General features: G+C 44.6%; 3 protein-coding genes across 3 annotated transcripts in view; 2 read left to right on the plus strand and 1 right to left on the minus strand.

The window, feature by feature from the left end:
- Nucleotides 1-5,278, plus strand: part of INTS14 (integrator complex subunit 14) — a 32,496-nt gene extending 27,218 nt beyond the window's left edge. Inside the window, 3 exon segments of the mRNA XM_049778686.1 lie at nt 464-582; nt 2,526-2,591; nt 4,299-5,278. Of these exon segments, the coding sequence (XP_049634643.1) occupies nt 464-582; nt 2,526-2,591; nt 4,299-4,550 (437 nt within the window). The 3' untranslated portion in view covers nt 4,551-5,278.
- Nucleotides 5,279-5,780: 502 nt separating this feature from the next.
- Nucleotides 5,781-17,172, minus strand: part of HACD3 (3-hydroxyacyl-CoA dehydratase 3) — a 33,770-nt gene continuing 22,378 nt past the window's right edge. Inside the window, exons 6-11 of the mRNA XM_049778720.1 lie at nt 16,414-16,524; nt 15,514-15,641; nt 13,767-13,879; nt 11,514-11,620; nt 10,171-10,302; nt 5,781-7,265 (exon numbers count right to left, since the gene is read on the minus strand). Of these exons, the coding sequence (XP_049634677.1) occupies nt 7,189-7,265; nt 10,171-10,302; nt 11,514-11,620; nt 13,767-13,879; nt 15,514-15,641; nt 16,414-16,524 (668 nt within the window). The 3' untranslated portion in view covers nt 5,781-7,188. The remainder of the gene's footprint in view (nt 7,266-10,170; nt 10,303-11,513; nt 11,621-13,766; nt 13,880-15,513; nt 15,642-16,413; nt 16,525-17,172) is intronic.
- On the plus strand, nt 9,404-10,009 carry GSTP1 (glutathione S-transferase pi 1). The gene is given in 5 exon segments (XM_049769404.1): nt 9,404-9,450; nt 9,452-9,575; nt 9,578-9,697; nt 9,700-9,812; nt 9,814-10,009. Coding segments are annotated over 5 exon segments (600 nt in total).

Raw genomic sequence — 17,172 nt, forward strand, 5'->3', positions numbered from 1 at the left:
CCCCGACACTGCGTGTGCTCACTGAGCACCACCAGGAAGATTCCTGGGCAAGAAAACCCAGGAGTTATTCCCCAGCACCTCTGCATGTGACTCCATCTTCCAGTTTTAAACATGAAGCAGTTTTCACTTCATTATTTTTCAGGTTCCTATATCAAGACTTCTGTGAAGTTTCCTTAGTAGTACTGAATTTAATGGACTTCATTAATTAGGACTTTCTTAAAAGGATATAAAAGATAAAGGACTGGCCCGGAGAGATAGCACACCGGCTATGGTCCCCTGTGCCTGCCAGGAGCTATTTCTGAGCAGACAGCCAGGAGTAACCCCTGAGCACCGCCGGGTGTGGCCCAACAACAACAACAACAACAACAAAAAGATAAAGGACATCTAAGAGCTTCTGGTCTTAATGGAAATGTAATTGTGTTGTGGGTATTATCAAGAATATAACATGTTTGTTTTTCTAAAGATGCTAAAGAAAACCCTTATGGTGAGGATGACAATAAGAGCCCATTTCCACTGCAGCCCAAAAACAAACGTAGTTATGCCCAGAATGTGACTGTCTGGATCAAGCCCAGTGGCCTGCAGGTAAGATTATGGTCCTGATATTTTCCCACAAGGTCAATCAGAAAAGGTAGTGGTAGTCTGGCCACAGGTGGGCATTTGATTTGATCTTCCTTTTCTTTGATACTTAGTAATTCACTTACTACTAATGTTTGTCTTATTTCCAAAAAGTATGAGGATAACCTAGGGTAAGTCCGACACATTTATAGCAAATTCATTTTGTACAAAATGGGATACAAATGTGCCAAGAACCTAAGGCAGAATGCTAATTGTATTTGTGTGATTTGGCTCTGAGCTTCCCTCTCCAAAGGTCAAAAAACATTAAGTTGAGGCTGCTGAGATGGCATGGAGGTAAAGCGTTTGCCTTGCATGCACAAGGTAGGTCAGTGGTTTGAATCCCGGCATCCCATATGGTCCTGAGCCTGCCAGGAGCGACTTCTGAGCATAGAGCCAGGAGTAACCCCTGAGCGCAACCGTGTGTGACCCAAAAAAAACAAAACAAAACAAAAACAAACAAAACAAACAAACACTGAGTTATTTGGCTTTTCCTGTCTAATGAAAGAAACAGTATGTCGTTCCTTTTAGAGTTACACATTGTCCTGGCATTGAATTTTAAGGTGAAAGTTTTGTGAAGGTCAGGTTGTAACATCATGGGCATTATCTTTAGCAGCAATTCTGAAAAAGATGTAACAAGCTTGTGATTATTGCTTCCATCATCACAGTAGAACTTAGCTTAGGCATTACATTGGGGTATCAGGAACATCTTTCACAGGGAACTAAGGTTAAACTATTATAAAGATAAATTGCTGTTGAGAAGGGGCACAGTCCCATTTCCTTTCACTGACAAAGGCTTTTAACACCTGATTTGAATAATCTCTTGAGCCATTTTTTCTTCTCTGAGCACTTTGTCCTTTTTTCTTCCGATGAGTCAGTCTAACCTCAGCCAAATAAGATGAGGAAATTAGGCCACAGACAGCAGAATTCACTCCTGTTGATGAAGTCTCCTCTGAGTGCCTTTCTGGAGGATGGACAGTGCTGCCTGCTAAAGCAGACAGAGAGGCCTCTTCTCTTTGTTGGAGAACCAGCTTCTCCTTTCCAGGCTTGACCTCTGCCCTTTACAAGGGCAGTTAGAACCACTTCACTTCTAGTTATAACTTATTATTTTTTATAAATAAATTAGTTTTATATCTTATTTTCATCTAGCTCCTTAGTTTAATTAAGGTAAGTATTGCCAGTTTCAAATGACCATACCATTTTTAAATTCCTACCAACAATGTATGCCAGGAGCGACTGAGTGAAGAGCCAGGAGTAAACCCTGAGCAATGTTCCAGGTGTGGCCCAAAACAAAAACAAAAAAAGAGTTAAACTTAAGTTCACTGTTTGTTGAGACTATTCTTTGTCCACTGAATGGTCTTGGACTCCTTGTCAGAAAGCAGCTGGCAGGCCAGAATGATACTACATCAGGTAAGGCGTTTGCCTTGTAAGTAGCCAACCCAGGTTCAATACCTGGCTTTCTATATGATCCTCCAAGCCCATCTGGAGTGATTCTTAGGTGCAGAGCCAGGAGTAAACTCTAAACGCCACTAGGTATGGTCCAAAAACAAAAACAACCAAAAATGAAAGTATCTAACTACATATTTCTTTCTGTTCCCTCAGAATTTATTATCAAGCATCTTGAAGGAGGAAGTACTTTACTAGTATTGAACAGAACTGTGACATTAACTCCACAGGGACCATCTCATATTTTAATAAATTTAATTGAATCACAGTGAAATACATAATTACAATGTTCCTGATTGAGTTTTAGTCTTATAATGTTCCAACCCCCATCCCTTCACCAATGCACAATTCCTGCCAGAGGACCTTCATCTTGATCATAGCCGTTCCCATTGTCACTTTCGGGAGCATTTAGAGCCATCATCTGTTGGCAGTGGAATTCTAACGTTGACTTCTTTTTATCCTTATAGACAGATGTACAGAAGATTTTAAGAAATGCAAGAAAACTACCTGAAAAAACACAAACATTCTATAAGGTGAGTGAGGCTTCGTATTAGATGGAAGCAGAGGGCCCTGTTTATTACTAAAAGTAAACGGGTCACAAAGAATTGTGGCAGCAGAGAGAAATGAACAGAAGTTAGAAATGTGTGGTTTGTTTCCTCTAGTAGTTCATGAGTAAAGACATTACAGTGTTTAAATGGTCTCGTTTATATAGAAGGGCTGTTCTGCTGTAAGCAGATGAGGGAAGCTCAAAGAACATGTGGGCCGTAGCCCTTATATTTTGCCTCCTTATATCTTTTTTGTTTTGTTTTTGGGTCACACCTGGCAGTGCTCGGGCTACTCCTGGCTCTATGCTCAGAAATCGCCCCCGGCAGGCTCGGGGGACCATACGGGATGCGGGATGCCAGGATTCAAACCACCTTGCTTCTGCATGCAAAGCAAATACCTCTATGCTATCTCTCCGGCCCTATCCCCTTATATCTTACTTTTTTTCCCAGGGCCAGAGCCATAGTATAGCAGGCATGGGGGAGGGGTTTGCCTTGCATGCAGCAGACCCAACATACCTTATGGTTGCTGAATCCATCAGAAATGCTCTCTGAGCAGAGAGAGCCAGGAATAAGCCAGCCTGGTGTGGCACCAAAACAAACAAACAAAAAAATACCCACTGCTCCCTTTTAACATTCTCTTAATTCACTACTGTCATCACTACCCTCTGGTGATAGCAAGTCTGACAGTGTCACATCTGGCTGTGGTGATTGCATTGCAGTGGAGCTTTCAGGAAATGACATCCTAAAACCACACATTTATGAATCGAAGTTAGAACATATCTAGACAGGAACGCAACGTAGGAGAGGGGAGCAGGCATTTGGGCTTTTCCTTGTTTTCTCCACCTTTCTGCTGGTTAACGGCAATTAACTTAAGTATATGCTATGTTGTCAGCTGTTCTAACTTTCCATTGCTAGCCCCAGGTTAGCATCTCTTCTAGAAAACTTAGAACTTTGTTACCCCATTACCTTTATGTCTCTCTTGTCTTTAAACCTAATTGCATAGCATGCCAGCAAAATGGAGAAGAGCCTTAGAGTTCAGCCAGAGGCACCCAGCTGCAGTACAAATGTTGAGCCCTAACCCCTCACATAACCCCCTCCAAGCTAGCTTCCCACACATTCTCCCTAACTGGACTCTGGCCTTTTTCTCTGAACTTCCCTGTTGCCCACTAGCAGCCGAAGAGGGAGTCAGAGCTCCTCTCTGCTTCTGGTGGTCAACAGCCCTGCCAGGCAGCTGACGGGGTTCTGCCCTCTTTCCTGCAGCCCTTTCTGTGATTGAGCCAAAGAGGAGTGCAGCTGGCCCTGGTCACACTGCTCAGTGGGGATGGACACTCACCTTCCTACCCCTCCAGAGCTACTTAAGAACACTGTCATGGTGCATGTATGCTTCATACGTGTATAGGCTTGGGCTCAGTCCCCAACACAAAAGTGGGAGACCCAGCCAGGAAAGGCCCTCAGTTTAAGAACCTGAGATTTAGGGCAGGCCTGTAGACCTGAGAAAGGGAGAACCAGTGATGTGTGCAGTGTTTGGTCTCACTGGGACTCACTGGGGGTATAAGGTATAAGCCTGTGTCTGTTAAGCCTCTTCCATTCCAGTTTTCTGACCAGTCATGTCACAACTGTTCCTCACATCTCTTCCCCAAGTGTGTTCAGAGATAAGGAGAATACATCTCAGAAAGTCCTTTTCCCATGTTGCAGGAGCTGAACCGTTTAAGAAAGGCCGCCCTGGCCTTTGGCTTCCTGGACCTGCTGAAAGGGGTGGCGGACATGCTAGAACGGGAGTGCACCCTGCTGCCCGACACGGCCCATCCTGACGCCGCCTTCCAGCTCACCCACGCAGCCCAGCAGCTCAAGCTAGCCAGCAGCGGCTCTGCAGATCATGTCCGCTACGACCACAACATCACTCCTTTGCATACAGACTTCTCTGGGAGCAGCGCTGAAAGGATGTGATGACATCTGCCTCGGTGTTTCAAGTGAAGATGAGAGAGGGTGAAGATCCTTCTGGCTGTTGACCTGCACAGCAGTCACTGCAGGCCTTCCCACCGTCTGGGCGTAGTGACCACACTGGCCTGAGAAAGGCTCAAGGAGTGGGGACCACTGGCCTCTGGCTTTCTAGGGCTTGAATCCCTAAGCCCAGAAGTGCTCCTATGAAAGGTCTGAAGGACGAACACAGAGCTCCCCACACTGGCTATGGAACCCTGACCAGCAGGGCTCCCAGGCTTCCTCAAAGGCACTTTCTTTCTCCTTTCAGCCACAAAGTCACCTTTTCAAGCTTTTGTTCTTGAACTGAGCAGTCCAAACGGGCTGGGCTGGCCAGATACAAGCCTAGCATCACTGAGTTGAGAACTTTGGCACAAAACTGATGGATATCCTGAGGTGTTTTTGGTATGTCTTGAAATACAAACTTTTGAATGACCACTTATGTGTTAAATGATGACTATTTCTCCTTTTTTAAAATATGAAAACAAAATATTTTCTATAAAATGTTTTCTCTGGGGATCTAATGGGGTTTTGCCTTTGTTCTGATCACCTGACTTCGGCTACCTACACAGCCAATCCCCAAATCCCTGGGTTCCAGGTTGACTCTTATGACTCCCTATGAGGCCTTACTGCCGCAGTCATGTTCTGTGCAGCTGGATTCTAACAGTAAACCACTTGGTTTCATGATGGTGGGCAAATTGTGTGACTGCTTTGGGCTTTATTTGCATCACTCGCGCTTTTGTTTTTCGTTTTTGTTTTTGGGTCACTCCCGAAGGCTTTAAAGGGTTACTCCTGGCTCAGTGCTCAGAATTTGCTCCTGGCAGGCTCGGGGGACCATATAGGATGCTAGAATCAAACGCAGGTCCGTCAGGGGTTGGCTGCATGCAAAACAAATACCCCACCGCTGTGCTATCACTCTGGCCCTGTTTTTTTGTTTTTCTTATGAGGTACAAGCTTTTGAGTCACATCCAGCTGTGCTCTGGTGCTCTCCTGGCTTGGTACTTCAGGAATCATGTGGTACCAGGGACTAAACCCAGGCCTCCTATGTGCAAAGAATGGATTAGCACTTTGATCCATTGCCCTGGCCCAATGTTTTTCAAATTGCTCTGTGGACCTCCCAACATCTTCAGCAACCATGTTTGGCTTAAGATGTTGAATTGCTATAATATATAATACTATGTCACAAAACTTAAGGACAAGTTATTAGGATTTTGATTGTAAATATTTAATAGAAATACAGTCTTTTTTGCTTCCTCAGATAGCAAATAATGGTTTTATAACAATCAACAACTACAAATTTCTGCAGCATAATTTACTGCAAAGCTGACCTGCCCAGTTTCACACAGCTGAATGCACATGAGAAGTTAATACAAACAGGTGCTGACATAAGTTACAGACATGCAGAATATCCTTCAGTGCAATGAATAAAAACAAAAACAAAAAAAATCAGCCAGCCTATGCTAATCGCGTTAGGTCAAACCAAATTTCCAACGTGGCCTCAGAAAAATGGCTTCACTCATCGAGTCCCTTTCCCCAGGAACAGTGGAAATGACACAACAGAAAGAGCTGGAATGCCATAAAATTATTTTACACACATCTTATTTCTAATATCTGCATTTACTTGGAATGTACTAAAGGAAATTGATGGGGTTTGGTTGTCTGTTTTTTTAAACCAAATTTCAAAACATCTAGAGTCTTTCAATTCCCCTCTGATGGGATCCCTGTGAGGAATCTTTGCAGCTGCCGGTTCTCTAGCTAAAGCCCTGTTTTCACTATCCTCCTGCAGACAAGAAGTAGCAGTGCAAAGTCTCGAGTTCTATTCAAAAAACAGACAGTTCTACCACTCACTGTGACAGATATAAACGTGGGCTCTCACTGCTTTCTAAATAACATCTCACATGAATTAGTGTTGAGGATGCTGCTGATTTAGCTAGGAATAAAGTGATTGTGGTGTTCCAAGGTTCTGACTTGTTTCTCTGAAATCACTGTGTTTCTCACTGCCTACATAGACAGGTAAGCTCTGACGTTAAAGAAGCCAAAAGATGTCAGAGATAATGCATCTTCTCTAGCCCCACCCAGACTCAGAAATGCTTCATTAGTGACTGAGAAACTTGATTTTCAAAAAAATAATCAGTGCCATTACATCTACCAAATATCCAGCTGGAACAGAACATTTCAGGGCCTGAGTCATTTGTGCCCTATAAACCAATATAGCAATATAGTCTTTTTTTTTTTTCTCCATAAACAAAAGCTGGAAAGAACAAACCTGAACTATCAATCAGAATGGTCTGTACTTGGCAGGATAAGGACACGGGCAAAGCACATTGACTCACGGTATGGGTGGGTTGGGACTGAGTCTTCCGCCATCGAGTCTGTCACTAACATACACGAGATTGAAGCTGTCATCAGCTGTCGGATCTCCATGGCATGCAAGGGCTATGCTAAGGTAATACCGTAAATTCAGGAATGTTACCAGGGGAAAGGGACGACAGCCTCACTGAAAGTTTATCCACTGAACATTAAAAAAACTTACATCAGTACAACAAGGTAAAATCGTAAGAATTATAGATTAGGCTCAAACTGGCAAGAAGTCATTTTTATCTCTCTCTTAATGAATCTTTTTCTTCTTGTGCCCATACCGCCGCCTGCGCTGTTTGTAAAGGTGACGAAAATTTACGTATAGTCCTGAAAGAAGGAAAAAGAGATCAATAAAAACAAGACTCTTGGTTCAGAACTCGGGCCAGAGATGATCTCTAGGCCAGTTTTCCTGGCCCAGCGTATTGTAGGAACTAGGGAAAAGCAATTAGAACAAATTATTACGAGGCACTTAGAGGGAATCAATTTTGGTGGTTTACAATGACATTTTATTTCACGTTTCATCATAAAATTTTTCATTAACACCAAAGTAAGTCATCATACAGTAAGTACCACCAAAACTTTTTGGGGGGCAAGTGAGTTAGTGGCAGAGTTAGTGGTGCTGAGGATACTACCCCAGGCTCTGGTGGCACTGGGCAGGACTGGAACAAACCCAGCCTCCCACATAACTGCCACTGCTTGTTCCAGCCCACCGAGCTCTCGCCATCCCTAAACATCTCACTAATTATAGAGTTCCCTAATATAGCAAGATTCACATAAAGTACATAAGTAAATTGGAAATCTAGTTGCCACCCAATATGGAGAATCAGACTGAATATACAAAAGTTAATGGGAAATGGTCCAAATCAAGACACCACATATGGTCTTGAGCACACAAAACAAAACAACCTCAAGAAATGACACAAGGGCCCGGAGAGATAGCACAGCGGCGTTTGTCTTGCAAGCAGCCGATCCAGGACCTAAGGTGGTTGGTTCGAATCCCGGTGTCCCATATGGTCCCCCGTGCCTGCCAGGAGCTATTTCTGAGCAGACAGCCAGGAGTCACCCCTGAGCACCGCCGGGTGTGGCCCAGAAACCAAAAAAGAAAAAAAAGAAAAAGAAATGACACAAGTTGTAATTATACTTAGGTGACAACATGTTTTAAGCAACAGCTATAAAGGTATGAAAGGGGCTGGAATAGTAGTACAGCAGGTATGCTTGCTTCACACAGAACTTATCTAGAATCAATCCCCTGCATTTCATATGGTCTCCACTGCCTGCCAGGAGTGACTCCTTGACACAGAGCTAGAAGTAACCCGTGAGCACCCTGGAGCGACCACCCAAAAAAAGGTTTGTGTCATACCCAGTAGTGTTCTGGGGTTTCTCCTATCTTACTGCTTAGGGGACCATGTGATGCCTGGGATCAAATCCAGACCCAAGCACACACACCAATCACTCAACTCTGGCCCTTGGCTCTCCTTCTTGGCTCTCTTCCAAATTCTTTTTTTTTTTTTTGGGGGGGGGGCCCACACCCGGTGGTGCTCAGGGGTTACTCCTGGCTGTCTGCTCAGAAATAGCTCCTGGCAGGCACGGGGGACCATATGGGACACCCGGATTCGAACCAACCACCTTTGGTCCTGGATCGGCTGCTTGCAAGGCAAACGCCGCTGTGCTATCTCTCCGGGCCCGTCTTCCAACTTCTTTATTTGCGGGGTGGGGTAGGGGGGTGTCTGCACTCAGAAACCATGCCTCACAGACTTGGGGGACCATTTGAGATACCGAGGATCAAACCCATGTCCGTCCTGAGTCGGCTGTGTGCACGGCAAATCGTTACCGCAAATCATTGGCCAGCTTCCCACCCCCCTTCCAGCTTTACAACTATTTTACACCTCTTTCTCATCCTTATTCCTCCTCTGAAATATTCTTTATGCATATCGCTCCTCAGAGAACCTTGTTAGGCAATCCTGGGTTTGGACAATAATAGGAGAGTGATAAATTAAAGATGGCTTCCTCCCTTCAAATGTGAAACAGCTAAGAATTTTCTTCGTTAAAAATTATTCTGAGGGCCAGGAGAGATAGCACAGTGGCGTTTGCCTTGCAAGCAGCCGATCCAGGACCAAAGGTGGTTGGTTCGAATCCTGGTGTCCCATATGGTCCCCCGTGCCTGCCAGGAGCTATTTCTGAGCAGACAGCCAGGAGTAATCCCTGAACACCGCCGGGTGTGACCCAAAAAAAAAAAAAATATTCTGAGGAGCTGGAGTGGTGGCACAAGTGGTAGGCCATTTGCCTTGCATGCACTAATCTAGGATGGACCACAATTCGATCCCCCGGCATCCCATATGGTCCCCCAAGCCGGGAACGATATCTGAGCGCATAATCAGGAGTAACCTCTGAGTGTTACCAGTGTAGCCCAAAAACAAAATAATTATTCTAAGGATTAACTACACCGCCTCCATCTGCACCGCACAATGCCACCCTACACCATCATCTACTTCCCTGTCAGAGGGTGTCAGCCCCATGCTGCTGGCTGACCAAGGCCAGAGCTGGAAGGAGGAGATAGCTGGCAGGGAGTACTGGCTGCAGGACCTGCTCAAGGCCTTCTACCTGTATCGGCAGCTCCTCAAATTGCAGGACAGAGACCTCACCTCACACTGTACCAGTCCAATGCCCTCAGGTGCCACCTAGGCCACTCCCTGGGGCTGTACTGGAAGAACCCTCGCGAGGCCACCCTGATGGACATGGCAAAGGATGGCATAGAGGACTGCTTCACTGCAACTATGCCAACCTCATCTACACCTACTGCAAGGCGGGCAAGGTCGACTGTATGAAGAAACTATCCAGGCACCTGAAGCTATCTGAGACTCTGCTGGCCAGAACCAGGGGGGCCAGGCCTTCTGGTGGGCGACCAGATCTCCTTTGCTGAATACAACCTGCTGAACCTGATGCTGATCCACCAGACTCTGGAGCCCGGCTGCCTGGATGAGCTGCCCCTGCTCATCCTACATGCCTACAAAACCCTACTCAACACCAGCCCAAGATCAAACCCTTCTAGGCCTGAGCACCACCAAGGGTGATTCCTGAGTGTAGAGCCAGGAGTATCCCTAAGTGTCATCAGGTATGGCCCAAAAATCAAAAATGGAATTAATAAAAAAGTAATAATGTTTAGCCCTGTAAGTCTACCCTGTAGGAAGTGATATCATAGAGCCAAATGAAATCTATTATAGTCCATACTCACCTAAGAATAACAATATAAGGTAAATCTGAAGAAAAAAGGAAAATCTGACTTTGAAGTTTATTGGATATGGAAGTGTGAAGCTGAATCTTCCTGATTCATTGAATACTGGGATTGACTGGATCACTGTAACAGCTGAAAACAGAAACAATGGTTACATTTAGTGACAGTAAAATGAGCCCTCAGTTTCTGCAGACATTCTTTCCTCCTATCATCCAACATTATACTCCTGTCTCTCTTAGATGTCTCCACTAGCCTCCCCCAACAACAGGGTTTTCCTGATAAGCCTCTAAACTAACAACATAAGACAAGTGAGGAACCTGGTTAAGTTTTCTGTTCTCAGGAATGAAGAAGTGATTATTACCAGATTCACCAACCATTTCTCAGACTAAAATAAATGTATTGGGGGTCAGAGATAGTGTCACAGGTAGAGGGCTTGCCTTGCACATGGCCAACTCAGGTTCAATCCCTGGAACCCTTAAGCCATCCAGCAGTGATTCCTGAGTGCAGAGCCAGGAATAATTTCCAAGTACTTCCAGGTATGGCACCAAAGACACATTTTAAAAATTTTAAATCGGGGCCAGAGAGATAGCATGGAGATAAGGTGTTTGCCTTGCACACAGAAGGTCAGCGGTTCGAATCCCAGCATCCCATATGGTCCCCCAGGACCTGCCAGGAGCGATTTCTGAGCATAGAGCCAGGAGTAACTCCTGAGCGCGCACTGCCAGTGTAACACAATTAATAAAATTAATAAAATAAGGGGCCAGAGTGATAGTACAGAGGGTAGGTTGCTTGTAATGCACACAGCCAACCTGAGTTCAATCTTTGAAATCCCACATAGTCCCATAAGCCCACCAGGTGTTTCTGTTGAGCACAGAGCCAGGAGTGAGCCCTCAGCACAACCGGATGTGGCCCAGAAACAGGATCATGGTTATCATCTCATCAATGGAATATGATTTGGATAGTTAAAAATACCATATAAATCGGGTGCCTGGCTTCCAAGTCTTTTTATAAAATGAGCTACTTCCCTGGAACCATCTGGGTACCAAAAATATGGAAATATGAATTTCTTTTCAAAGAACTGTTGAAAAGTACAACCACCACTGATCAAACAAAGGTTGGCAGAATGAGAAGATCAGCTAGACCTTGCAACAGAGCTACAAAGATCTGGTGTCTTGGGGGCTGTCATGATAGTATAGCGGGTAAGATGTTCGCTTTGAACCTGGCTGTCTTGGGTTCGATCCCCAGAACCACATGTGGCCCCCTCAAGAGTGATCACTGAGTGCAGAACATGAAGTTATCAAGCAAGCAAACAAACAAACAAGCCCTGGTATTCCTGAAAATACCTTCTGCCAAGCATCCCAAGGGATATAAGGGGATCCACACTGTGTAACGGAGCCATGTGAGCACCTTCCAATCCATGTCAATGCAGGTGAGCATGTAGAAAGGATACCTATTTAGACAGGAAAACAGAGGAAAAGCTACTTCAAGTTCTGTATGCAGTCCTAGAACATCATGCAGGAAGAATCTCAGCCCCAACAAGAATCATTTTACCATTAGTTACACAGTCTTCTGCATAACAGAACGATCATCCTAAACTACATACTAACTAACATTTGTCCTCCCAATTTTGTTTCTTGTTTTGTTTTGGGACCACATCCAGCAAGTGCTCAGTGGTTACTCCTGTCTCTGCACTCAGAAACTACTCCTGGCAGGCTAGGGGATGATACAAGATGCCAGGGATCGAACCTGGGTCGAACGCGTGTGTGGCTGCGTGCAAGGCAAAAGCCCTACCTACTGTGCTATCACTCCAGCCCCTCCCAAAACTTTTAAAAGAACTTTAAATTTTCAGGACAGAGACAAGCTTAAACTGTTAGATAAAGCAAGTAAGGAACTTGCCTTGCAGTCGAAATGGATTCAGTCCCAAGAATCACACAGGTAGGGCACTTGCCTTGCATGCAACAGACCTGCAATGGATCCCCAGAATCCCACGTGAATCCCTGAGACTGCCAGGAATGATTCCTGAATGCAGAGCCAGGAGTAACACATTAGCTCAGCCAGGTGTGGCCCAAAAGAAAATATAAAAAAAAAAGAATCACGGGCCCGGAAAGATAGCACAGCGGCGTTTGCCTTGCAAGCAGCCGATATAGGATCAAAGGTGGTTGGTTCGAATCCCGGTGTCCCATATGGTCCCCCGTGCCTGCCAGGAGCTATTTCTGAGCAGACAGCCAGGAGTAACATCTGAGGCACCGTCAGGTGTGGTCCAAAAACCCCCCCAAAAAAAAAAACCAATCACACAGGAATGTGCCTGAGCCTGCCATGAGTGATTCCTGAGCGCAGAGCAAGGAGTTAGCCCTGAACACTGCTAGGTGAGACCCAAAAACAAGAGAAAAAAGAATATGAACTTTCTTTATAGATGACTAAACAAAAACCTAAAAGGGACCTCTTTGAACTAGCTCAGCATATGAACTAAGATGCTCAGAATCTTCTTGGCTTTTATTCTTATCGATACTCCAAGTGGTTTAGAATGGCACCTGATCTCTATAAAAATAAGTACACAGTGACTGGAGAGATAGTACAAAGGTTAAGACACTTTCTTTCCCAAAGATGTAGCCACAATTCACATTATGCCAGTTCACTAACCGGCACCACAAATGATCAGTTCCTGAGGATCACGCATAGCATGTGCTACTCCCCCCAAAAATCAATATTCAAGTATATTATCAGGGCCAGAGTGATAGTCTTGCATGCAGCCAACCCACATTCAATCCCAGGCATCCCAAATGGTCCCCCGAGCCTGCCAGAAATGGAAATAACCCTTGAGCACCGCCGGAGGTGGCACCAAAAACCAAAAATGGGGCAGGAACGTAAACCAAACCAAAAAGTAAAAAAAAAAAAAAAAAAAAAATCTCTAATCAATAATACTTTTTTATTTTAAAATATATGGCATAAAAAATGTGTTCTTAAAAATAAAGGAAAAAAATGTGTTCTTGGGCCAGAGCAACAGCATAGTGGATAGGGCATTTGCTTTACACACGGCCAACCCAGGTTTGATCCCCAGCATCCCATATGGTCCCCGAGGCCTGCCAGGAATAATTTCTGAATGCAGAGCCAGGAGTAACCCTGAGCACACTGGGTGTGACCCAGGAGCATTGCTGGGTATGGCCAAAAAAAATTGGAAAAAAATCCTTTTGGAAGTAAAAAATTAATGTCTATCATTTCTTCTAAAAGATTGGTTTAGCAACTTCTACCCAACCTCAATTATGCCATTTTTCTTCCGCTCTCTCCAGAATTTTCCCATGTGAATGTTTCCACTCTCTCTCCAACAAGACAGCAAGATCTGAAAGATGTAAGATGGCCCTTTAATTTCCAGATCTTCCTTTGTGCTCCCTGGTGAGCGGGCTCATTCCTGGAAACCAGTAACAGCTTTCCAAAGAGCTCTGCCTCCCATCTGCAGAGCAGAGATGTGGCTAAAACTCTCCACAAAGCAACTCTGAATCCTGAATCAAATGGGACTCTGACTACAAAAGTAGCACCTCACAGAGAAAGAGCCTCTCAAGGGAGCGGCATTCCAGCCCCAGGAGGCCTCTTCTACCCACCTGAAAATTTCAATCGCACTCCACGCATAGAACACAAAGAAAACCACAGCTTTGTTCTGCATTTCTTCCATGGTGCCGATGATAAAAAACAAAATAAAATTTCTTCCAAGAAGCTATTAGGAAAAAAAAAAAAAAGTGCAAATTTAAGTATACACAAAATCATAAATGTACGGTCTAACCTAAGTTCAAGATCAATGGGAAAAGGTTAGTTTAAGTAATTTCAGCTCTTGCTCCAGTTTGAGAACAAGTTAAAGTACCCAAACTAGTCTCTCCTGATAAACAGGAAATCTGTAATGTAAATATGACATCATAAGGAGTGTATTTTTAAATAAATAAATAAATAAATAAGCTCTTACATGTACACAACCCAAGCTAATAAGACTATTACCAGGGCCCGGAGAGATAGCACAGCGGTGTTTGCCTTGCAAGCAGCCGATCCAGGACCTAAGGTGGTTGGTTCGAATCCCGGTGTCCCATAGGGTCCCCCATGCCTGCCAGGAGCTATTTCTGAGCAGACAGCCAGGAGGAACCCCTGAGCACCGCCGGGTGTGGCCCAAACACCAAAAAAAAAAAAAAAAAAAAGACTATTACCAGGTCGTCTCCTCTGGGCTGACGAAATAAAGTGGTTTTTTTTGGTTTGTTTTTGTTTTTGCTTTTTTGGACCACACCTGGTGACGCTTGGGGTCACTCCTCGCTAGGTGTTTAAAAATCGCTCCTGGCTTGGGAGACCATATGGGACGCTGGGGAATGGAACTGCAGTCCATCCTAGGTCAGCCACATGCAAGGCAAATGCCCTACCGCTTGCACCACAGCTCAGACCCCAAGTTTTATTTATTTAAAAAAAAAAAAAACTATGACCAGTGTAGTGCAAATAAAGGTATATATGTACATGATTGCACAGGTATAGCCTAACACTATTCAGTGTAAACCAGGGGTCTCAAACTCAATTTACCTGGGGGCCGCAGGAGGCAAAGTCGGGGTGATCCTTGAGTGCAAAGTCAGTAGTAAGCCTTGAACATTGAGGGGTGTGACCCAAACAACTAAAACAAAACAAAACAAAAAAAGATTCCTCTAGGGCAGGGCCACAAAATGTTGTACAGAGGGCCGCAAACAGCTCGAGGGCCGCGAGTTTGAGACCCCTGGTATAAAGTATTCCACTACTTTTCTTTCTAAGTTTACTGCGCACACAAGTATTCCTAAACAGCACAGTGCTTTTGCCTCATTTTAAGCAGTCAGATTATCACACTGCATATATTTGAGCTGTGACTTGCTTTTCTCCACATTATACTCCTGAGTCATCCCAGAAAGGTTGACAGACCTACAATGACGGTGAACCTTCCACAATGCCCTAGATACTCCATCAGAAGGCTTGGTTCTACTAATCCCTGATAAGCAAAAAACATAGTAATAATATACATACACACACATGCACATTTTTTTCATGTTACTGGTCACTACTTCCTTTTAAAAAAAAGTAAAGTAAAAAAAAATGTAAGAGCCAGAGTGATACTGCAGCAGGTAAGGCATTTGCCTTGCATGCAGCTGATCCAGGTTCTATCCCTGGCATCCTATATGCCCCCCACTCTCCCAGCACAGCCAGGAGTGAATCCTGAGTACAGAGCCAGGGGCACTGCCAGGTGTGCTCCACCCAAATAGAAAAAATGATTGAATGCCACTTTCCATGTCAAGCTATTAAAGGAGCCCTGAAATCTTTCACTGTCTTCCTGTGAGCTCCACAGTTCAATACCTGGATGAGAGAAGGTAGCACAGGAGACCTTGTGACTCCAACTGCGGCATTGATGGTTTCTACAAGTGATAGCATCTGGCAAAAGTACATCATGTCAGCAATACTATGGAATGTGTCATAGAAGGACTCTAGGAGGAAAATATGGAAAGAGCAACTCAGTCAACAAATTCCAATAAATTCCTATCAAACTGTATAACTACCAAGACAGCAGGGAGGGCGCTTGTCTTATACCCCATTAAACTTGGTTCAATCCCTGGCACCCTACTGTGGCCCCCAGCATAGCCAGGAATGATCCCTGAACACAGAGTCAAGAGTAAGCACCACTAGGTATGACCAAAAAAAATTAGGAAAAAATCCATTTGAAAGTTTATATAGAATCCAAAAAAGTGAGATTCCTTTTGGTGCTATGTGACTTCAGCACTGGGAATATCATATCAATTTATCCAATTATAAATGCATGGCCCCACGGGGAAAGGAAAATTCCTAAGATGTGCCCCTAGCTGAATGGACATGGGACATTTCTTTAGCCATCTCAGAGGCCTTCTTCAACCCCTAATAAATGCACAGACTATCTAATCTACTTGCTTCACAAGGCCATGGGAGTTGAGATATTATGGTCAGGCAGGAAGTCCTAAGTCTTAAAAGTACGAGTTGGTTATTTGTCTGGGGACCAAATCCAGCAGTGCTCTAGGTTCACTCCTGGTGGCTCAAGGGACCATATAGAATGCCAAGATTTAACCCAAGACAGCCGCATGCAAGGCAAGCGCCTTATCTGCTGTACAATCTCTCCAGCCCCAGGAGTGATTGATTATTAATCCAAAAGGCAGAGAGCATTACTGTGACAGAGTATTCTGATGAAAAAGGGACAGACAATTCTTACAATGTTGTATTTGTACTTGCCTTTTCCAAAGATTAAGTACCGCACGGTCATGTTGACAAACATCCAGGAGTAGCCCAAGAACTGCACGAGATTATACATGAACAGATACCCTTTCCTCAGGTTTGCCAGGGCTGGAACACAAAGCAAGGCAGCACACTGTTAAACACACTGGCCTTGGCAGGAGAGGGATGATATCTTCCCTCTTTCCCACTAGGTGCCTGTAAGCACCTACACCAATACCTGGCCCAGGTCTGCACCAGTTTGGGCTCCAGTTCCTAGAGAGAAACCTAGCAGGAATGTCACGAGGAATACTGGGAACTCCGTTGTGTCTTCAGACATCTCTCCCATCACAGATGTGAAAGGAAAGTATGTAGACAACAAATTCAATAGGAAAAAAAGAAAAACAGGCCCTGCACTGGACAGACAGTTCAAAGGTAAGTAAGGCACTTGCCTTATACACTGCAAACTCCAGTTCGACCTGTTACACCAGGGGTCTCAAACTCAATTTACCTGGGGGCTGCAGGAGGCAAAGTTGGGGTGATCCTTGAGTGCAAAGTCAGTAGTAAGCCTTGAACACTGGGGGTGTGTGACCCAAACAACTAAAACAAAACAAAACAAAAAAGATTCCTCTAGGGCAGAGCCACAAAATGTTGTATGGAGGGCAGTTTGTGGCCCATGATTATATCCTCGGCCTCTGTGGGATATACTCCAGTTGTCTATCTGCCAATGTTCAACTTCATGTGTGCTGGTGCAGAAAAGTCTACCCCGATGGTCATCAC

This window comes from Suncus etruscus, chromosome 1 (assembly GCF_024139225.1).
Source record: "Suncus etruscus isolate mSunEtr1 chromosome 1, mSunEtr1.pri.cur, whole genome shotgun sequence".
Taxonomy (NCBI): Eukaryota; Metazoa; Chordata; class Mammalia; order Eulipotyphla; family Soricidae; genus Suncus; species Suncus etruscus.